Raw genomic sequence first — 22,966 nt, forward strand, 5'->3', positions numbered from 1 at the left:
AGTCCAGAACAGGCATTCAATAAAATGTTTTGTTGAATGAATAAGTGAATTTGAAGAAGCCTCCAGTCCACTCCGGTTGCATTCCTGTACCTGCTTTGACACCTAAATGAGCCTTCCAACATCTCCAGATCTGTTTCAGTGCTGGTATCACTGGTCCTTTCTCTGTGCCTAAGTGGACTTGAAAGGGATTTCAAACGAGAGCTCCATTTGAAGCTTTGAGTCATGAATTCTACCAACTTCATACTCTTCCTACCCTTAGTCATTTCCCAGAATGAGAGTTTTCTGTGTAATCTGACTCTTGGTGCTCTCGAGCCTTACAAGGTCGTTCTTTCTCTGTTCTGTCCTTTTCTCCTAACCTTTCTGCTGTGCCCTCTGGATACCCTTTTCCTTTAAGAGACAAGCCCTTACTGAAATATGGAGATACGGTTCTTTCCTTAGGACACCACCTCCTTTGCAGCCCTTTTAAGTGGAGACTGCTCTTTCTCACATCATTTTGTCTAAAGGTTCTCCCCCAAATGCTCCCAGACAACTACATCTTGCCCCTCAGATAAAAAAATTCCTGCTCCATTGATGCACACAATGTCTGGTTAATGTGTTTGTAGCTTCTTCCCACCACTCTCTTTGGTTCTTGGATGACTTTGGCTCCTCTGCACCCCAATTTCTGCCATTATTCTCACCATTTGGATAGACATTCTACTCAGTGCCTCACATCTCAAAGCCATCTCTAAGAATGAGTGATAGTATTCAGGTCAAACACCCAGCTTCCCAACCATAATCTTCTCTCCTTCAACTCTTTCACAAAAACCTCAGTCCTTTGTCCCATTGATGGCTTTTTTTTTCTGTAAGCAACCTGGCTATCAAGGCAGGAGTGAAACTCCTGCAAGACACTCTGCTTACCTGGCACTTACCGGTCAGTCTACAGTCTGCCTCCTCTGTGCTTGCCCTGCTGTCTGTTGGTGCTTCCACAATTTCATGTTCGTGCGTCAGTCTTTTGATGCTTTTTTTAAAGTTTTTTTTTTTTTAAAGATTTATTTATTTATTTATTTGACAGGCAGAGATCACAAGTAGGCAGAGAAGCAGGCAAAGGGAGAGGAGGAAGCAGACTCCCTGCTGAGCAGAGAGCCCGATGCGGGGCTCGATCCCAGGACTCCGGGACCATGACCCGAGCCGAAGGCAGAGGCTTTAGCCCACGGAGCCACCCAGGCGCCCCTTTTTTTAAAGTTTTTTAAAAGATTTTATTTATTTATTTGACAGAGAGAGATCACAAGTAGGCAGAGAGGCAGGCAGAGAGAGAAGGGGAAGCAGGCTCCCCGCTGAGCAGAGAGCCCGATGCGGGACTTGATCCCAGGACTCTGAGATCACGACCTGAGCCAAAGGCAGAGAGGCTCAACCCACTGAGCCACCCAGGCGCCCCAGTCTTTTGAGGCTTTGACAGCTCCTGTAGCAAGTGCTAAAATTTTGCCGCTTCTCCCTCTCTCTCTTTTTAAGATTTAATTTTTTTTAAAAGATTTTATTTATTTATTTGACAAAGAGAAATCACAAGTAGATGGAGAGGCAGGCAGAGAGGGGTGGGGGAAGCAGGCTCCCTGCCGAGCAGGGAGCCTGATGCGGAACTCGATCCCAGGACCCTGAGATCATGACCTGAGCCGAAGGCAGCGGCTTAACCCACTGAACCAGCCAGGCACCCCAAGATTTAATTTTTTTTTGAGAGAGAGAGAGAGAGAGAGAGCACAAGTGGAGTGAGGGGCGACAGCAGAAGCAGACTCCCTGCTGAGCAGGGAGGCTGATGCAGGCTCCATTCAGAGTCTCCAGGATCATGACCTGAGCCACCCAGGCTCTCCTTTTGCCACGTCTCAAACCCCCTGCTCATTCCTTTCAGTCTTGCCTCCTGCTACACTGAGGAAATGAATATTCTCAGGTATGATGTCCCTAAACCGTGCACTTCCCTCTACCCCCAAAAAGGCCTTCTCACCTCTTCTTAGTAATTTTCTTTATTTCTATTTTTAAAAAGACTTTATTTAGAGGGAGTAGGAGGGTGGGGAGGGAGAAGCGAAGGTAGGAGGGGAATCCCGATCTGACCCACACTGAGTACAGTTGATCCCACAACCCTGAGATCATGACTTGAGCCAAAATCCAGAGTCAGGCACCTGACTGAGCTACCAAGACACACCATTCTCTCTCTTACCTTTAAACTCTTACTGGCCATGATCTATACACATTTAGAACTCTTCCGTATAAAGAGATTCCACAGCTTCAAATTCAACAATGGCCCCCTTCCTTCTAAATCCAGTAGGCACATTTTTCAGTCCCTAATTCTGAACTAATTTCCTCTAGCTGACTTTTCCCTTGACCTCTAGATCCTTGGTTTTCCTAACACATTTTCATGGTTTTTCTCACAGCTCTGACTCTTCCAGTGTCCTCTCCTTTCGGACATCCATTCCCCTGACCTTTCTATGTTGGTGTTTTCCAACATTTACTCCATTGTTCTCTGTTCTTCACACAATACAGTTGCCCTGAGCAAACTCCTCTGTGCGTCACCTTTCATCCAGTACCTGCATCATTATGTTTCTGGCCCAGATCTTTCTCTTAAGCTCCCAGATCCATCTAAGTCAACTGACTACTGGACGACTTCACCATGGCGTCCCACATGCTATTCTTTTTTTCTTTTCTATTTATTATTATTTTTTTTTAAGTAATCTCTACTAAACCCAATATGAGCTCAAACTCACAACCCCAAGATCAAAAGTCCCACACTGAACCAACAGCCAGCCAGGCGCCCCCCATATGCTTCTTAAACTTAGCAAGTTTCAACTGAACTGATCTTGTTTCCCTGCTATCCTGACAAATCGTTTTTGTCCCCCAAGCAAAATGTATCCCTCCTTCTTGGTGCCACTCTTTTACCCCACAGCCAATCAGCTACCAAGTGTCAGTTCTGCTTCCTAAATAGCAAATTTCTCACCTCTCTCAGACCTACTGCCACCACTTTGTTTCATGCCAGACTAATGATTTCTCTTTCATTAAAATCGTCTTCCTCTGGGGAGCTTGGAGGGTATAAAAAGAGTAAATGAAACAAGATGGGATTGGGAGGGAGACAAACCTTAAGAGACTCTTAATCTCACAAAGTAAACTGAGGGTTGCTGGGGGGAGGGGGGGGAGAGGGTGGTGGGTTTATGGATATTGGGGAAGGCATGTGCTATCGTTAGTGCTGTGAAGTGTATAAACCTGGCGACTCACAGACCTGTACCCCTGGGGCTAATAATACATTATATGTTAATTTAAAAAATTTTTTTTAATTTAAAACAAAAAAAGGAAAAAAGAAAATAAATAAATAAAATTATCTTCCTCTAACTCCACTCCCTAACAGGGCAACCAGAGTGATCTTCCTGAAATGCAGATCTAATCATGCTGCTCTTCTGCTAAAATCACCCCCCCAGTCAGTCCTCCATTGTTCTGAACATCCAAATTTCTGTCCACAGCCTCTGAGCTTTTTAATCCTCTGGATTTGCCTGTCTCCAGACAAATCTCTGACCCTCCCTGCCTCGCACCTTACAGTTCAGCATTGCTAAAAGGCTTTTAGTTCTCTTAGTTCTCTGCACTCTCTGTTGTTTCTTACCCTGCTCTTTCCCCAAGCTGCCTTCTCACTCATAAATGGCTTTCCTGACCTTTGCCTGCCTAACTCCTACTCACCCACAATGGAGACCGAGTAGAACGGTCTCCTGCTCTACCTACCCCCACCAAAAGCGATGTTGAGTTGTCCCTACACAGGGCACCCACGTTACCCTGCGCCTGGCACATTTTACATTATTTTTACATCATTATCTCCCCAGCCAGACTGACCCTTAGCAAGTGCAGAGTCTCTGTTTTTGTTCTCTTAAGTGCTTCGCCTATACCAAGTGCTCAAAAGTGTTGAGTGAAGACTCAGTTCCTAAGTGCAGACATTATAATCAATCTGTCATATGGGACAACTACAACGTGTGCCAGATGCTGTCAAGCAAACCACATTCCCTCCTTTCTTACAATTTCCTGAGATCACTATCGTCAATTCCATTTACTAAATGGGGATTTAGAGAGAGGTGAAGGGACTTGTCCAGGCCACACAGGCAGAAAAGGGTGGAGCCTTGTTTGTTCTAGTCAGAGTCCTAAGTGCACAGTCAAGCCTGTTTAATCAGTCAACAGAGACTGCCAACTGCCCGCTCCATTTATTCTCTCCCTTGAACCGCAGTTTTTTCTGGGATGACAGTCTGCCCCATTAAAAGATCACATTTTAGCTAGGTGTGCAATGTGACTCAGTCCTATGGGATTTCCATTAGTCTCCATCAAATGAAATGTGGACCAAGTGACTAGAGCTCCAGCAGCCATGCTGGGCCAGGTGGTGTCCTTGAGACTGGAAGCCAGGGTTGAAAATGACAGCCCAGAAAGAGGAGCCTGGGTTCCTCGTAATGGTGTGGGCCATATCAGTCATTGTCTGGCTACCTCCAGACTTACTATAAAAGGAAGATAAACTCTTGTTAAGCCACAGTGGTCACTCTGTTAATATGCTGCCAAACCTGGGCTTGCGGTAGAATCTCGACCCTCTCCATCCCCAGGGGCCAACTCAGAGAAGGAGCCAGCATGGGTGATATAAAGTGTTTCTTTATTTGAACGTCATTCCACCTGCACTGAAGCTCAAATCCAGCAGCAGCAGAAGGGGTCAGGACCAAAGTAAATGTTACCAAACTGGACGATGAACAGCAAGGACACATTCAGACGGAACTTACTAATGGGGTGTAGACAACACCAAGCTATCCTAATGACACACAGCACAGGCCCCTGAGGTCTGCTGGTCAGAGCTCTGGGAAGGACTGTCCCCCTTGTTCCCTTCTCAGGAAACTCCAGGCCCACCCGAAGGCTAGCCCTGAGCCAGGCAGGGACCTGCAGAAGTTTCTCGTGCTGGGAAAGTCCCAGCTTCTCCAAAGAGAGGTTCCCCTGTCTCAATCACACTGGACGTTGGCGAAGCCTGATTCCCCTGTGCCCAAGCAAGACTCTCAAGGAGGCCAAGGAATTTCCTTCCTTACAGCCTCATCTAAAAGCTCTTGGCTTAACCAGTCCAGGCCTGGACAGGATGAATCCTAACCATGGTCCTCACCCCCTCAGGAAAACAATGTTTTCCTTACCGGGTACTGGTTCCCAAACAGTAAAGTTTTCACATCCTAGAGACCCAGAAGAACGTGACCAACCAGCGCTCTCAACCACCTCTAGGCTGTAGCTGCTTTGGCCTCTCCTAAAAGTCCCCAGACCAGAGCAGAAACAACCTGCTCGTGCCAGACGCCTCTGATCCAGTCACAACTCGGAAGGACGAGTGCCTCCACGGGCCACTCAAAGGTCAGCTTCTTTCCTTTCCAGAAGCAAGAGTCCCAGAGGCCATGCTGAGGTGGGAGCAAGTGATCACCGCATCCGTCTCCTCCCCAGGGCAAAAGCCAAATTGCCTGCTTTGGCTAGGGCACACCACAAACCTCCCCTAGTCCACAATGGCCTCCTTGCCCCCAGAGAGCCATGTGAGCCACAGGGTGGTGGCATTCCAGCGTCATGTGAAGCCCCTACCTGAACAAGCATCTGTTTCCCCGCTCTGCTCCAGCCTCCGCCAAACCCTCAGGGACAGGGCTCTGGTGCGCACCCCGCCTCTTTTCCTTCCCTGTGTTCCCCTTGCACTCCTCCAAGCCTGCCCAGCCCTGCTTTTCGAACCCCACACTCCTGGGTGCTTACGTGGGCTGCCCCTTCCTTGGCAAAGGCAGCAACTGGCGGAGTGCATGGGGACAGGGAGGCACTCGGGACCCCCCCTTAAGGGGATTAACTTCACACTCCCCTCCCACTAACCTCCACTCGAGTGGCGCCCTGGCCCAAAAGGGGTGGGCAGCGGCATGGGTGTCTGAGGGGAGGTTCTCCCGTTCCCCCAGCGCCCAGGACTCTGGCGCCCCCACCCCCCGCAGCAGGGCACATACAGCAGCTGCTCCAATCCCTTGGCATCCTGCCTCCTTTATCCTCCTCTGCCCCATGCTGTGCCCCTGCACCCCAGTCAGCTGTCCACAGCTCACCCCTCCACTTGCCTCCTTCCCTGTCCCTATTCCTTCTTCTTTTTCCCAGCCACCTTCCCCCTCCACCCCAGGCTCCCTGCACATCTCTCCTTTCTCCGTTTCTCTGCATCTCTCCACCCCTTCCCTCCCCTCTCTCATTCTCTCCCACCTCAGTCTTCTCCCCCTTCCCAACCACTGCCTCCCTCCCACCCCCCAAGCCCCCCCCACCATAGCCTCCCAACACTGGGCTTTGGTTTGGATCTTTGAGGAACTCACTTCTGCCCCCCACTGCCTCTCAGGAGGCTCCCCTGACCCTCCCACTCAGCATAGGCCCCTGGTGTACAGCCCCTTCCTGCAGGTAGAGCCCTGGGGGAAGAGAGGGGAGCACTGGGCCAAGGCCAGAGCACCAGGGGAAAGGTGTTTGCTCAAGAGGACTGAGTCAGGAAGGTGGAGCATCAGGACTTGGTGAGTTCCGGGTTTCGGGAATCCTACCAGGACCCAGCATCTGATTCCAGTTAGGGTCCAGATGGGGGTCTCATGCAGAGGATTTCTAGGGTCTGTCTTGGAAACCCTCTCAGGTCCAAGTCCTATGGAAATGAACACAAGATTGGCAAATACATGGCACTCGCTGCTTTCCTCCCCTCCTTTGGCTGAGGCCCACAAAGGAAATGATGACAACAACCTTCCCCAGTGAACCCGCAGAGGCCTCCCGCTCTGGCGACACAGTGGACCAGTACTCCCCCCAGTACTGGAAGACAGAAGTAGGCACACTAGATGAAGCCAACCTGCCACCTGCACTGGGGGCTGAAAGGGGCTCTCCACACCCCGGCCACATAACTCAACCACCAGGTCTACCAGGCAATGAGGGAAGTTTGGAAACACCTGGAATCTCCCTCATTTGCTCCTGGCCAAGGGGGAAGGAGATGCCCCCACGGTGGGGGGGGGGGAGAGAAAGACTCCTCTTCTGCTCCCCGACACACACACACACAAACACACACACACACACACACACACACTCACACACACACACACACACACGCTCACACACACACTCATGCCTCAGCTCCAAGCACTGCCCATTGGGCTGTAGACCCTGGGCATATCGCAAGGCGAGAGGTGGGCAAGGAGGAAGAAGTGGAGGTGGGGGATAGGATTACAAGGCCTGGGGATGGGGACAGGGGGTACCCTGTTCAGAGGTGACCTGCAAGTTCAAGTTATGCAGAAAAAGTATCAAAGAGGCAAGACAGTCTCTGCCCTTGGCAGATGCCCAGGTTTGGGGCATGAGAAGGGGTAGAGGGGTGATGCATCCCCTAATTCCCCATTCTTGGGCCCCCCTCCCAAAACCACAGCCCTGACAACAGGGCCAAGAAGTCTGTGCTGTACAAAACAGGCCAGGGTCAAGGGTCCAGTAACTGGTGAGACATCCCAGCAGGGAGAAGGCCAGGCCAGCCCGAGGCTGAGCCCCCTCCAGCCCCAGCTGCCATGGTCAGATGTCACCAAGACAGGACTCAAAGCGCCGCCTCCTACTGCTTCCAAAGCCTGTCTGTCCTCAGACTCTGGGCTGTTCAGGACCCCCATCAGCAACTGACAGGGAGGCCCTGTGTTTTCTCTCTTGGTGCAGCTCAGACTCCTTTGGGAGAGGTGAAAACAGGCTGGCTCGGGCAGCAGAGAGGCCCCGAGGAGGCAGGTGGTGCCTGGAACTCTGTGATGATGTGATGGAACCATCATCAGGGGGGAGAAAACAGGAGAGAGTCCGGTCCACCCTGGGCCAGTGTCCTGGGTAAGTTTCTGTAGGAGACAGGGACCAGAGGAGGCAAGGATGCAGCCAGGTGGGAGCCCTCCAGACTGACGGGGCCTGGGGAACCGGAACCGCAGCGCCACTTCCCCTGGAGACTCTGTGGGGGCCCCGGGCCGGCCTAGAGAGAAAGGGAGAAGCCCAAGAGCCCAGGGCTCTGGCTCCCTTAGGTCAGTTGAGGGAGGAGCAGAATCGGGCCCTCCCGCACGCTGCATCCCAGCCCCAACCTCTTCAAAGCCCGGAGCTACAGGCAGGTAGCAGGTGAGCAGTCAGTCCTGGATGGGGTCTTCCCTCGGAGCTTGAATGAAGGGATGAGAGGGCAGGCAACGGGACAAGCTGAGGACAGGTCAATTCCTGGGCTGTGATCCTGGCCCTCAGGGTCCCTGTGAGTGAGCGACGGGACAGGGGAGGACTCCCCATCCGGAGACATCACCCCCTGGCCGCAACACGGAGCTTACTGTAGAGCCTACAAAATCTATGAGAGAGAAAGAATTGGAGAAAGTCAGAGACCACCCAGCATTGGGGCTCCCCTCAGCCACTCCTCAGGGCAGAGCTGGACAGGGGAGTGAGCTGCACAGTCGGAAAACCAGCCAGGCCTCTGGTTAGCTGGATGGTCCTGAGCGGCCATTCAACTCTTCTGAGACTTTATTTCCTCATCTGTACAGCGGCCGTAACAGCCTACTTCACAGGGTGATTCCCAAGAGTGAAAAAAACATAAAGAATTCCAGCTAAGGACTTTTCACAATGTTTAGTACATAGTAAATTCTGGAAATGAGAGCAATTTATTTGTGTTTTTACTTTTGTCCCAGAGGTCTGGCTCAGAACTGAAGTGTGAGGCTCACTCATCTTGAGCTCCCAATGAGGGACACACACACACACACACACACACACACACCCCGACGCTGAGGTATGACAAACTGGAGCTCCTTCACATCACTTTAAACACCGAGCTGAGGGCACTTTGGGGAGGAAGGAGAGGACGCTGGGTGGGCCCACCTCACACCAGTCACCTCCCCACACCTTTTCTTCAGAAAGACCACGTGGTTCTTAGTCATGCACTTCTGGAAGCGGCCACCAGAGGGCAGGCCCTGACCTCACACCAAGACTATGGGAAACCACAAGGCGTCAGGGTCTCCAAGGATAGGAGCCTCAGAGAAAGACAGGTTAGTTAGTAGCACAACAGCCCAGGAGGGCCCTGAGAAAGGAAAGAGGCAGCCAGGAAGAGCCTGGCCTTTCAACTCTGGACCTGGGTTCAAATCCTGACCGCTTCTTCATGACCTTGGACAAGTTACTGAACCTCTGAAGACCTCACCTTTCTCATTTGTAAAATGGTGGTCATGATGCTTGCCTGGTGGGGTCTTGAAGAGTGACAGCTTCTACTGAGTATTCACCAAGTGCCCCCTAATAGACATAATCTTTCTTCCTCATCGGACAGCCCTGTGAACTGGTACTATTTCCACCACCCTTATTTGAGGAAGCCGGGAAACTAAGGCTCAAGGAGGTGCAGTCCCCAGCCTGCTTTCAACTCAGAGGCCTTCTTCAGTCCAAGGGTTCCACCACAATACTAAACCACCTCCTGCCAGATGAGATTATAACCCTCACTGCCATTATTCCCATTTTATAGATGAGACTCCAAGAGAGGAATATAATTAATGGAAAGTGCTAAATACAGACCCAGCACATTCTAATAGCTTAAGGCAGTGTGTGACTGTGAAAACCACTACTCCTGTTTCTCATGGCAGGGCACACACACCCAGAGAGACGGGTGTCTGTCCATGGATGCCATGCCGTGCCTCCTGGTGCTCCAGGGACAGGGTGGGTCCCTGGCTCAGAAGACCAGCCCCCCTTTGGAGAGCGATCTGGCACCATCATTACAATTTTAAGTACGCAATTCCACTACTGGAAAAACACCAAGAAAACACTGTGTATAAGAAGGCACAGACAAAGATGTCCAGCGTAGCATTGTCAGTGATAGTAAAATCCTGGAAACCTCCCCTAAAAGTCCCTAAAAGGAAAATAGTTAAATAGTTACAGTTCCTCCATCTGACGTAATGCTAGGCACTGGATAAAAAGGGTTCTCCATAAAAGGATAAAGAAAGATCTTGAAGACATGCTCTAGGGTCTTGCAGTCTTGCGAGGAATTCATTTGGGATGACACCTACCCTGTGTTATATGAGCATATAACACTACTGTATTTTTATAAAAGGACATATAATGTACAAAGATGCATAGATAAACATCTGATGACTGGTTAGCCTGGAGTCTCCGGCCTCATGTGTAAATTTTTTCTTCATCAGATTTCAACGTTACTTGATATAGACAAAGGTTGATATGCAGTACACTAGGTGTAAGGCATACTGTAGGGAGCACCTGTGTGGGCTCACCGTGCAAGACCACCACCATATTTTGTACATACCTACACCCACCCCCATCTCAAGCTCCTGGCCTCCCCTCTTCTACCCCAACCACAAGTAAGCATCATCCTATCTTCTGTATTTATTGTTTCTTTACTTAAAAAAAAAATGCAGTACCACCATAAATATACTTATGATCAAACCATACATTAGTGTCTCTTGGTTTTTGACTGAACTCCATGAAAATATCACTCTATTATCTTCTGGAAATTGATTTCCTCCTCTCCTCTGTCTCAATACTATGTTTCCAGGATGTATCCATCCTGTTACCTATAACTACAGTGCATGCATTTTCAGTTATGCCCCATTCCAGGATGTGAGTATAACACCACTTACTATCCATCGTCCTGTCAATGGCCACTTAGGTTGTTTTTAGTGGTCTGCTATTTGAAGCTGCTGCCACATTTCTCATGGGTTTCTACTCAGAGCTGGGTTTGCTGGGGCCCAAGCATGCAAGTGTTCGGATCTGAGGAATAACGTCAAATTGCTTTCAGGGGGGTCGGCCTGTCTGCACCTGTTCCAGTTTTTGCTTCATCTGTAGGACTGGGTGACCCCTGGAGGCCCCACTCCCGACCCAGCCCGCGCACTTGCCTTTGTTCTCCTGCTTAAGCTCCTCCTGCAGCAGATCTGTTTGCCGGTTGCCCAGCACGAAGGCGAGGAAGGAGAGGATGAGGGCGTTGAGGATGCCGATGATGGCCAGGATGTACGCCCAGCGCACCGAACAGTCCCCCAGGGAGTACTTCCCGGTCTTGGCCCCGCACATGTCCCGGATCGTCTCGGCGTCCCAGCCGTCGGGGAAGATCATGCAGCCCAGCACGAGGCACAGAGCTGAGTGGGTGCGAGGCCGGGCGCACCGCCATGGTCAGGGAAAAAGAGAGAAGGGGTTGAGTACTCCCAGAGCCAGAGGACCACCTCAGCCCCCGGCGACTGACCCCCCGCAGGCCGCGCCTTCCCATTCAGTCACTCAACCCAAGAGCCTGTTAAGCCTTCCGTGGGTTCCAGAAACTATAGGGTCTGGGAAGGCCTCCTGCCTCGGGGAGCAGAAACTTTCCAGGACCCCATAATGACCCCCATCAAATCGACACCTCCAGGAAGCCTTCAAGGAAATACAAGGAAATAGCAACCACGGTTACCTTCCTCTGCTCCCTTTAGCCTCCCAACCATGCTTACTCCCTCCCATCCTCATGGCTCTTTATTTCTTTTTGTCATTCTTTTAACAAATATTTATTGAGCTCCATTTCCTTTTCTTCAGGACGCTGGACACACGTTCTTATTCACACAGTCGAGGACTGGCTCAAAGAACAGACTAAGGGAAGTTCTTTCCCTTACTCGATGTACACCATGGGAATGCCCCTATTTATGTTGGAAATCCCAATACTGCCTCACGGGGTAGTGCTGAAGACTGAGGGAAGTAAGGCGTGTAAGACATTCAGCCCAGTGCCTGGCATCTCCTCACTGAGGCCCCCCTGGATGCCAGGCACTAGACTAGGGAGAGACCAGGCGCATTACTTGGACTTCAGCTTCACAGAGCTTGTAGTTAGTGGGGGAAAGGTCCATTAGAGCAAAGAGGCTCAAATCCTGACCCGGCTCTTTTCTAGATGTGTGACCTCCAGCCAGTTCGTTGCCCTTTGACACTCAGTCTTCTCATCTGTAAAATGGGGATAATGATGGTATTCAAGTGTAAAGGTTACAGGAGGCAACAAATGTAAACACTTGACATAATAAATTCCAGGTAAAAGTTAAATGTTATTATCATCATAACTAGTCATAATGATACCTTTAATAGTCACACAAATAAGGAAATAATTCGGGAGGGCGGAGCTTAGTTTCAGATGGTGAGGGCGAGGAGAAGGGGTGAGGCCAAGAGCAGCCTTCTATTGAAATAGCCCCCCACCTTGTTCCCTCCTGGATATTCACTTCCTCTATCTTGAGTGACCCACCTCAGCCAACCCTGACCCACGTGGTATGGGTAGGCTCTTCCCAATGCCCAACCTCATAGGTGGGACCCAAGCCTGAGCCAATCAGCACACAGCCCACCCAGCAAATCAGGACCGTCGGAGTTCAGTGAGCAGCAAGGACAGTGACCTTCACTTCTGCCTTGCAATGAGCAGCCAGCCCCTTGACTTGGGAATTACCCTCGATGCTGCCCTCTTGGTGCCTGCCAGTCCCACCAGCAAGGAGGTTACTGTGTCTGAGACCGGAAGGTTCCACACCAGGCCCGTGGGGTGCTTAACCTGAGTTTCAGATGACAGTGATGACAAAGGGGGTGTTGGCCAGTTCTGCCCACTGTCTGTAAGGCCCACCTAGTTCCCAGGGTGGGGAGGCGGCCCTTGGCTTTGTCAGTCTCTCCCTCACCTACCATTCAAGGAAGTGCTCCCTAGGCCTCAGACTCCCATCTGACAGTGCGCAAGATTTGCCCTCTTGTGACAGGACAGTGTCCCCCACACGCCTAGGTTGTACACCTCATCCTGATGCAGGGCTCTCCCACGACACTGTGATCTCTCTCTCTCTCTCTCTTTCTCTCTCTCTCTCTCTCTCTCACACACACACACACACACACACACACACTTAGGGCTTCCTCGCTTCCCCAGTGCTTGCCTCTGCCAAGATGATTCCCCGCTAGAGCACAGTGAGTCGCTTATGCGCTGGGGAGAGCTCCTGACAAAGGGGACGGCCAATTCAGTAAGCCCTAGGGTTGGGAATGAGCTTGGGGAGCTCAAGAATCCGACAAGTCTGAAGATGCACTTTCAGACACCCAAATGGAGAGGGAAGCTCGGGGTGGGGGTGCGGGGGAATCAGTGCCGGAGACATAAATTTGGGAGCTGTGGGCAGGTAAACTCCCTGGGGCTGGCGTTAGGGAAACTGACGAGAACGGACTGAGCCCTGTCGCGCTCCGTAGGAGGAGCCTCTGGAGAGGGTCAACCCGCGCATCTCCCCGTTTTTGTTTTTTGGGTGTGTGTGTGTGTGTGTGTGTGTGTGTGATTTTTTTTTTTTTTTTTTTTTTAATGCAGGACCCTCCAGGCCCCAGTCGGAGACGGGAGGAGGGTCAAACGCCCGGGGAGAGGGGAAGGAGAGAGAAGGAGCGCCTGGGTGTCCGAGGGCTCTTGCCCAGGTCGCGCGCTCCCGCCTCCCCAGCGAGAGTCTGGGGGGAGGAAAAGAGCCTGAGAAAGGGCCAAACCCAGCCAGACTCTCCGCCTCCCCTCCCCTCCCTGCGTGGCGCGTTTCCTCTCGTTCCCGGAGCATCCCCGTTTCCATGGAGACTGCGCCCGCATCCCCAGCTCGCAGCAGCGCGGCCAGGCTCCCGAGGGCGGGCCTCTCCGCTCCGCAGCCCCCGCTCAGCGCTCACGGAGTTTCCTTCCCGTGGCCCTGCGCCCGCGCGTTCTCGCTGGCGCTCTCGCGCTCACCGCTCACGTGCCTCTCCCCCGTCGCGTGCCTCCCCGCGCCTTCCTCCGGTCCACCCTTTTTATCTTTCCCGTTCTTCATCTGTCTCTTTACGGCCCTACTCTCTCGCGGGCTTGTCTCGATTGCGCTTGGGGGTCGCCCTCGAGCCTCCTCCCCTGGTCTAGTTAGATCTCTCCGCATTTAACATTCGTTCAACATCCCTTCTCTTCTCTCTTCCTTCTCTCGCTTCTCTTCCTTCTCTGGATCTAGCCCCTTCGCCCTCTCCTCTCCCCGGCTCTCCCTTCCTACACTGCACGTGTAAATCCTGAGTGCGTTATGTGCGCGCGCCGTGCAGGTGCTGGGGAAACTGGAGGCGTGGTCCCCAGGAGAAGAGACGTGTGGGGAGGAATAAAATCAAGTCGACACACAAACAGAATAGTTATGCATGTCAAGGAGTGTTTGCCAGGAGGCAGACTAGGGGTTGAGACCCAGAAGCAGCGCGTGCAGGGAGAGGGTGGGGGTGGGGCCTCTCCATCTCTAACTCACTCTGCCTCCTCTGCTCTGCAGCCCAGTACTGGGTGGCTATGGGGCTCCAGAGGCCACTGGGGGAATGGGAAACACCCAGGAGTCAAGCAAATGGGAAAAAAAAAAAAAAAAAAAAAAAAAAAAAAGCCTATCAGATGGTTTCCCTGGACCTGGAGGAAGAGAGAAAGCAATTACTACAGAGACAGCAGAGGACAAGGAAGTGACCTTGCTGAGGTTCAAGCATCAGAAGATGCTTGACTGCAGGCAAGGTGGGTTTCAGCAACCCCAGGCCCTGCATGAGGAACCTGAGGCTTAGATCTTTGGAGTCTGAGTTCAAGTCTCTCTTGGAAGACAGAGACCCAGGCGCAGGGTGCCATGTGGAGGAGGGCTCCTCAATGGAAGCAATTTTGACACTTGGTCTTAGAATTCTTCACAATGAGGACTATCCTATGCCTGGCGGGAGGTTCAGTATCGTGCCTCGCCTCTTCCTGCCAGATGCCCATGGCACCACCACCCTCAGTCATCATGAAGAACGTCTCCAGACATTGCCAAACGTTCTCTGAGGGGCGTAAGTGTCTCTGGTTGAAAACCACTGGTTTAGGGGAAGGGGCCCTTGGGTGGGGCATCTCTATCCATCACCCTACAGTCCACTGACTGAAAGGGTTGTGACAAAATTAATAATATGAATATTCATGCTGTGGTAATAACATTCACAAACAGCATGACATGCTTAAGTACATGCCAGGGTACAGAGCTCCTGACATCATGATCTGGTTTAATGCTCTAACGAATCTGTACCGCAAAAAAAGTCATCATCCTCATTTTACAGATGAGAAAACGGGCTCCAAAGAACCAGCTTTCATATCCCATGTCACAGAGCTAGTCAGTGGTGGGATCTGTATTTAAACCCAGACAGGTCTTTACTTAACATTTTTCTTTTAATAGACTCACTTTTTAACTTAGAGGCATTTACTTAAAAAGTAAGCTTTATATCACTATCATAGAAAAGGAAACCAGGATCATTTGCCACAAATAGAAGGAAACTATAAATATAATGAAACCAAAACAATGTTCTTAGATTCTAGCTGGATACTTTTGCCTGCCAAATGCTCTGAGCTCTCTCTCTCTCTGTTTAAGAGACTTAATAGTGTGAGAGGAGTTCAAGATATACTAGCACCAAACTGAGCCTTTCTCCCTGGAGCCATGAGACACTGGCCACCATGCACGGCCTCGATGGGAAGCGGAACCCCCGTTCTTCCCCGTGCAGCTTTAGGCCAAGTCAGCTTACCTTTCTGGGCCTCAGTTTCTTCATCTGTAAGATGGGGGTCATGATATCCTACTCATTTCATAGTGCTTTCATGAGAATCAATTAGCAGGTGAGAAGAGGAACCTAAATTATAACTGGTGAAGTGGGGATGGGTTATGGCAGCTCTTGAGAAAAAGAATTCTTAGACAAAAGAGATGAGCCTTTTTCCAGGGGGGGTGATCTCTACATACAGTGGGATGTTATTTATCCAGCCTTAAAAAGGAAAGGAATTCTGACACATGCTACAACATGGAGGAAACCTGACACACTATGTTCAATGAAATGTGCCAGTCACAGAAAGACAAAGGCTGTAGGATCCCACTTACATGAGGTCCCTAGAGCAGTCAAATTCACGGAGCCAGAAAGTAGGATGGTGGCTGCCAGGGCCTGGGGAAGGAGTATGGGGGGGTCACGTTTAAAGGGGACAGGAATTCAGTATTGAAAGATGAAAAGAGTTCTGGAAGATGAGGAGATAGATGTGCTACACAACATCGTGCACTTGAGAAATGGCTAAAATGACACATTTTATGTTATGTGGACTTTGCCATGAGAGAAGGAGAGGGAAAAAGAAAATCAGCAAGGGGAATACAGAAAATGACATGATATATCTGCCTTGTGGACATGTATGTAAAAGATTGGGGGGAAATGGAAATTAAATTTATAAGAGTGGTGGCTTCTGGGCAGGGATGGGATAGGACTTTAGCCTTTAAATGTTTCAGCTTTTCAGAGTGAACGTCTTCATATACTACTCATGAAATTTAAAAACATTTTTCAAAGAATACACATAGGGGCACCTGGGTGGCTCAGTGGGTTGACCCCTCTGCCTTCGGCTCAGCTCATGATCCTGGGGTCTTGGGATTGAGCCCCGCATAGCATCCGGCCCTCTGCTCAGCAGGGAGCCTGCTTCCCTTCCTCTCTCTCTGCCTTCCTCTCTGCCTACTTGCGATCTCTGTCAAATAAATAAATCAATCTTAAAAAAAAAAATAACACACATAGAAGCTTACATATCTGTAAATACTTCTAGAAGTATAGGGAAGCAGTTTAATGATGGATACCTCTGAGGTGTGGACTGGGAGGTGGGCAGGAAGGGAGGGGGTTGGGGACACTTTGTAGTCGATGCCATCCTGTGCTATTGAATGTGTCTAATATCTGCATATATTACTTCTGTAACAAAAACTCCTTTATTATGTCCAATCCTTTTTCATCTATCTCAGGCCATGAAATCCTCTTGAGCTTTTCTTAAAAATTAAGAAACTAAAAGGAAGAGCGATACTTGAATTTGGGAATGAAACTTGAGTGAGACCAGAAGTAGTGAAGCATTAAGAAGAGCATATGTATGATACACTCAGGTGTTTATTTTCTTCAAAGCTTGTGCTATAAATGTACCCTCGTATAAAGCTTTTTTAGTTTTGTTTTAAATAGGCTCCATGCTGGGCATGAAGCTCAACTTGGGGCTTGAACTTGCGACCCCAAGATCATGACCTGAAATGAAATCAAGAGTTAGACGATTAACCCACTGAGCCACCCAGGTGCCCCTATGTGCCCCTATAGAAAGGTTTTTAATGATGCATTTTATGCTCAGTTCTTTTAACAGCATTTCACTGTAACACTATTACACCATCCTCAAGGGACATCTGCTAAGCTGGGCACTCCAAGAGGGAGGCCTCTGTTTTGGCTCAGTTGCCCCCTCTATGCATGATACACCACAGTGGTTACCCTTTTCTGGGGGCCAGACTGCGTGTCCTCAGGGCTTTCTGTCCCTGGGCAGACTCCACAGAGGTTTGCCCTAGAATGAATTGTGTCCCCACGAAATTCACGTGTTGAAGCTCTATATTTGGGTGTGGGCCCTTTGGAAGGTAATTAGGGTTTGGGGAGGTCTTGAGGGTAGGGCCTCACGATGGGATTAGTGCCCTTATAAGAGAAGACAGCAGGAATCCTGCTCCCCGCACCCCTACCAGGTCAGGACACAGCCAGAGGGCACCTCTTTGAGGCTGGGTGAGGACGCTCAGAGAGCAGAACCTTGCCTGAGGAGGAACAAATTTGCTGCATCTTAGAGCCACACAGCTGAGAAAAAGTGTGATCCCCTTATGCACAGTTCAAAGACAGGCAAAACTCACCCACAGGATGGAAAATCAGACAGGTGATTACCTTTGTGGGTAGTGACTGGAAGGGGACATGAGGTTCCTGATCTGGATGATATTTCCACAGACAGGTTCGCTTTGTGGAAATTCTCTGAGCCACAGAGGGGACATTTTCTGTCCTTTTCTCTAAATGTGTTATACTGCAATAAAACCTGACTTTATAAAAGGCTGTATACCACAGTGGGTAAGAAGTAAACCTCAGAGGGGCACCTGGGTGGCTCAGTGGGTTAAGCCTCTGCCTTCGGCTCAGGTCATGATCTCAGGGTCCTGGGATCGAGCCCCGCATCTGGCTCTCTGCTCAGCAGGGAGCCTGCTTCCTCCTCTCTCTCTGCCTGCCTCTCTGCCTGCTTGTGATCTCTCTCTGTCAAATAAATAAATAAAATCTTAAAAAAACAAAAAAAAAGAAGTAAACCTCAGAATAACCAAGAAATCACTGGTTAGAGCACAGCCACGGGATAGCACGCTGAGCAGTCATGGAAGGGAGGAAGGAAGCCCTTTTACGTGCTGCTGTGGGATGGCGCATGGATGTGCTAAGAGAAGTGCAAGGTCCCGGGCAACAGATGCAAAATGATGCTAGCATTTGCGGGGGCGGGGGGAATGTGAGTGTGTGCGGGGGTTGGTGAGGGGGACTGTTTTCTTGCATGGACACAAACTATTTCTGGAAGGGCCTATAAGACCCTGAGAACCCTGATTACTTTCCAGGAGGGGGACAGAGTGGCAAGAGGACAGGAGGGGAGGAGACACTGAACTGACAACTTGCTGCACGTTTTGGATTCAGAACCATGTGAAGAGTTACCTATCAAAGCTGTGAGGTAGGTGGGAGTTGTCTGCTAACAGGTGACTATTACTAGAGATTCTCACTCACTTGGAATGAAAATAATTAAAGCAACAAAGAATGGCAATGCACAGGCCAAATGTAACTCTCGGAAATAATGGCTTAATCACAAAAACATAAAAATGAAAACCCCTTTTGACTAACCTTGCCAATTTCCGGGGATTTATCTGAAGAAAATGCTCACAGATATGCTCTCAGATCAAGCTACAAGGATGTCTGTCACATTATTACTTATAAGAGAAAGAAGAGGGGCACCTGGGTGGAGCAGTCAGTTAAGCATCTGACTCTCAGATCTCAGGGGGGATCACCCCATAGCTGCCCCCCAGCCCAGTGCTCAGCACGGAGTTTGCTTGGGACTCTCTCTCTCCCTCTCTTTCCGTCCCTCCACACTGCATGCCCTTTCTCTCTCTAAAATAAATAAAAATAAATCTTTAAAAAAGAGAGGGGTGGGACGCCTGGGTGGCTCAGTGAGTTAAAGCCTCTGCCTTCGGCTCAGGTCACGATCTCAGAGTCCTGGGATCAAGCACCGCATGGGGCTCTCTGCTCGGCGGGGAGCCTGCTTCCCCCTTCTCTCTCTGCCTGCCTCTCTGCCTACTTGTGATCTCTGTCCGTCAAATAAATAAATAAAATCTTTAAAGAAAAAAAGAGGGGGGTACTTGGGTAGCTCAGTCAGTTAAAAGTCTGCCTTCCAGGGGCGCCTGGGTGGCTCAGTGGGTTAAGCCGCTGCCTTCAGCTCAGGTCATGATCTCAGGGTCCTGGGATCGAGTCCCGCATCGGGCTCTCTGCTCAGCAGGGAGCCTGCTTCCTCCTCTCTCTCTCTCTGCCTGCCTCTCCATCTACTTGTGATTTCTCTCTGTCAAATAAATAAATAAAATCTTTAAAAAAAAAAAAAAAAGTCTGCCTTCCACTCAGGTCATGATCCCATGAGCCCCACATCAGGCTCCCTGCTCAGCAGGGAGTCTGCTTCTCCCTCTGCCTCTACTGCTCCCTGCTTGTGCTCTTGCTTTCTCGCTCACTCTCTCAAATAAATAAATAAAATATTCCTTAAAAATAAAAATTTTTAAAAGAGAGAGAGAAAGGAGGAGAGGGAAAAATAATAAAGGAAGAATGGAAAGAAAGAAAGAAACAATTTAATATCCAGCAATATGGGAATACAGTTCTTTCCTGTCACAGAATGTCACTCAGCTATGAAACTTGGAATATGAATCTCCTCAGGTAGCCATTGAGGAAGCTTTAATGATACAGAAAATACTTATGCTATGTTAGGTTTCCAGAGGCTGTAAAAATTAACGTGCAATATAATTTCACTTCAGGGAGAAAACACTTAGAGTTAGAGCAAACAGTCAAACAGCATTTACCATGCTGGGCACTATAGGACTTTATGTACTTCAGTTTATGTCATCCACACAATAATCTGCATTATTATTTTCTTTTTAGAGATGAGGACACTGAGGCACAGAGAAGTTATCCAAGTTATCCAAAGTCACACAGCTGGTAAGCTGCAAAACCGGCTGGCAAGTTTGAACCCAATGAGCCTGGCTCCAGAATCTGCTGGTAACTAGTACTCTCCACCGTTCGGACTGTGGGCCAGGCAGTTAAGAATGACTGATTCTGGGAGTGTGAGATTATGGATATAATTTTGCTCATCTATAGTCCCCAGTTTTTCTACAAAGAACAATGATAACTTTACAAAGCAGTAAAGGTCTTAGAAAAGAGGGGGCACACAGAGCAGTAACGCAGCACAGAACTCATGGCCAGCTGCTTGTGTCCCCTGTGAGTCCCTCCCTTGGGTTAAGGAAAGGATCAGGCTTCGTGTGGGGCTGAGGGGAGCCCAGTGAAGAATCTGTCCACACTGGAACCACCGCTTTCCAAGGCGCTGCTTCCCCAGCACCCCTGGCCCTAGGGGGCTGTAGGGAAAACCTCTGACAGGCTGAGCCCCGCTAAGGGAAGGAGGGTGTCTACAGGCCCCTCACTACCAAGGCTGAGTGCTGGCTCTGCCTCCCCAGGGCAGGCCCTGCTCTTCTAAGGGAGACCGGGCCTCTCCTAACAGTCACCTCCAACTCACTGAAGGTCCAGGCCCAACCTTAATGCCTGTACCAACCCGGGATGCTGGGGATCGGAACGCCTGTGCCTGGGCTCACCATCCCCCATCCAGCACCCAGAGGCTAGGAGGCACCCTGACTCCCCTTTCCCCTCACCCCCACATCTAATCCATTCCCAAGGTCAACCAACTTGACCTCCAAAAATATCCAGGATCCGACCTCTCCTCTCCAGTTCCACTGCACCCATGTGTCCAAGCTGCCATGATCTCCCTTCTGGAGGACCAGAGTGGCCTCCTAACTCCTTCTCAGCTCCCACAATTACCCCATTATCAGCCATTCTCTGCTCAGCATCCACAGGGAACTTTCAGAAATGGATGGTGCCACGCCCCTGCTCAGTGCCCTCCAAAAGCTCGGGCACTCAGAACAAAGCGCTGCCACAGGCTGCCTACCTTTCCCTCCGGCCACTAGGCCTCCACTCCCTACACTCTGGCCCACACTGGCTTCCTGTCTGTCCCTGAAGACCTGTCAAATTCAGCCCCACCTGGAGGCCTTTGTGTGGACTGTTCCCTCCTCCGGGGAAGCTCTTCCAATGTAATCCGGTCCCCAGTTCCTGGTTCCTGATCTTGAGGACACTACAGTTCAGGAGGGGGACTATTCAGAAAACAGATAATTGGGGGTGGGGGGATGGGTGAAATCCGTGAAGGGGATTAAGGGGACACTTATCGCAGTGAGCACTGAGTCATGTATGGAACTGTCACATCATTATACTGCACACATGAAACTAGTAGAACGCCGTACATCAACTATATTGGAATTAAAATAAAATTTACCCCCAAAAAAGAAGACAAATAATTATATCTGGTGTCACAGATTACCATCACTTTGTGCGGTTATCATTTGGGAACTGTATTCAGTATTTACTTCCCCAGCCCCAGGCCCAGCCTACGGCAGAGCCCATAGCCTCTTAATAACCTCTGAATCACCCCATCCATGCATCCCCATTGTCCTGGCTCCCCCCAGCCCCATCTTCTCTCTGGTCTGGTCAGAAGTCTCCTGCTGCTCTCCCCATAGCCTGTCTGGTCCCCTCGGCTCAGACCAGGCCCTCCCAGATGGCTGTGTCCCTCTGGGTCCCCCTCTGTTTCCTCCAGGCACGTGTCCTTCTCAAGGCCATCCTTCTCCGTTTCTCAGTTGCTAATCTGACCAGCTGCTCTGGCTTCTTTTCTGGAAAAGGCCGGTGTTTCTAGACTCTCCCCTTCTCCCAGCACATACTCTCCACGGGGCAATTTCACCCACTCTTAGACTCATTCCATGGTGCCTCACATCTCTGTCTCCAGTGGAGACCGGTGCCCTGGGCTCTCAGCCTGAATACCAGTTGCTTGTCAGACCTTTCCTCTTGCACACCAGAGGTTCTGCCAACTCGACATTTCCCAAACTGACCCGATCTACCTCCTGCATGTTTGGGAATATCAGTCCAGGGAGCCAGTCATCCAGGGAGGAAACCTGTAGTCATCTGTAACACCTGCCTTGTCCTCCCTGCCGGACAGCCACTGGTCTCCTGCACAGGTCTCCCGCCTTCCTCCTCCTCCTCTCTCCCTGCTGCCTTGGCACCTCTCACAAGGACCACAGGCTCCTTGCTTCCCATCAGGCCTCCATCTAGTCCACCCCTGCAGCAGCCACCTCAGTCATCTTACTCTGGGCCAATCCAACATCTGGGCCTGGTGACTCCCATGCCTGAAAGCGGATGCCCACAGAGCACCTGGTGGCTCAGTCAGTTAAGCATCTGGCTCTTGGTTTTTGGCTCAGGTTGTGATCTTTGGATCATGAGATCGAGCCCAGCATTGGGCTCTGTGCTAGGTGTGGAGTCTGCTTGAGATTCTCTCTCCTTCTGCCTTTGCCCCTCCCTCTTGTTTTTTCTCTCTCTCTAGCAAAATAAATTAATAAATAAATCCTTTTTTAAAAAAGAATAAAAGCAAATGCCCATCACATATGGATAAGACCCAAACTCCAAGACGCAACTTTGAAAGCTCTCCATAGCCAGTCCTACCTGCCTCTTCAGGCTTATCTTCTCAGTCTTCCCACTCTTCCATCTGTCCTCCCTTATTGTAGCACAGACAATGGAATGAGGGAGCCAGAGTGTTTTTTGATCCAAGTCACACACCAGCTAATAATAAGTGCTAACAGTTCTTGAGGGTCTCCTTTGTGCCAAGTCTGTACAATATTCACAATCAATGTTTCAACAGCTCCCGAGGTAGTTACTATTATTATCCCTATTTTACAGATGAGAAAACTGAGACTCAGAAATTGTGTAACCTTCTTAAAGACACTTAGCTGGTAATGCCACACTTAGCATTCGAACTCAGGTTGTCTGACCACGGAATATGCTGCCTCCAAAGGAGTGGAGGGTAGAGCTAGGACTTAAATTAGATGTCATCATTCACTCATTCAACAGACACTTATTAAGCACCGACTATATGCCA

The 22,966-nt window shown here is 50.1% G+C and overlaps 1 protein-coding gene across 1 annotated transcript in view; it reads right to left on the bottom strand.

Annotated features, from left to right (window-relative positions):
- Positions 1–1,718: 1,718 nt before the first annotated feature.
- The window catches only part of LHFPL4 (LHFPL tetraspan subfamily member 4), a 33,823-nt gene continuing 12,575 nt past the window's right edge, over positions 1,719–22,966 (bottom strand). The window contains exons 3-4 of the mRNA XM_082750233.1: positions 10,851–11,087; positions 1,719–8,320 (exon numbers count right to left, since the gene is read on the bottom strand). Of these exons, the coding sequence (XP_082606359.1) occupies positions 8,220–8,320; positions 10,851–11,087 (338 nt within the window). The 3' untranslated portion in view covers positions 1,719–8,219. The remainder of the gene's footprint in view (positions 8,321–10,850; positions 11,088–22,966) is intronic.

Source organism: Mustela nivalis (assembly GCF_964662115.1).
Source record: "Mustela nivalis genome assembly, contig: HAP1_SCAFFOLD_819, whole genome shotgun sequence".
Classification (NCBI taxonomy): domain Eukaryota; kingdom Metazoa; phylum Chordata; class Mammalia; order Carnivora; family Mustelidae; genus Mustela; species Mustela nivalis.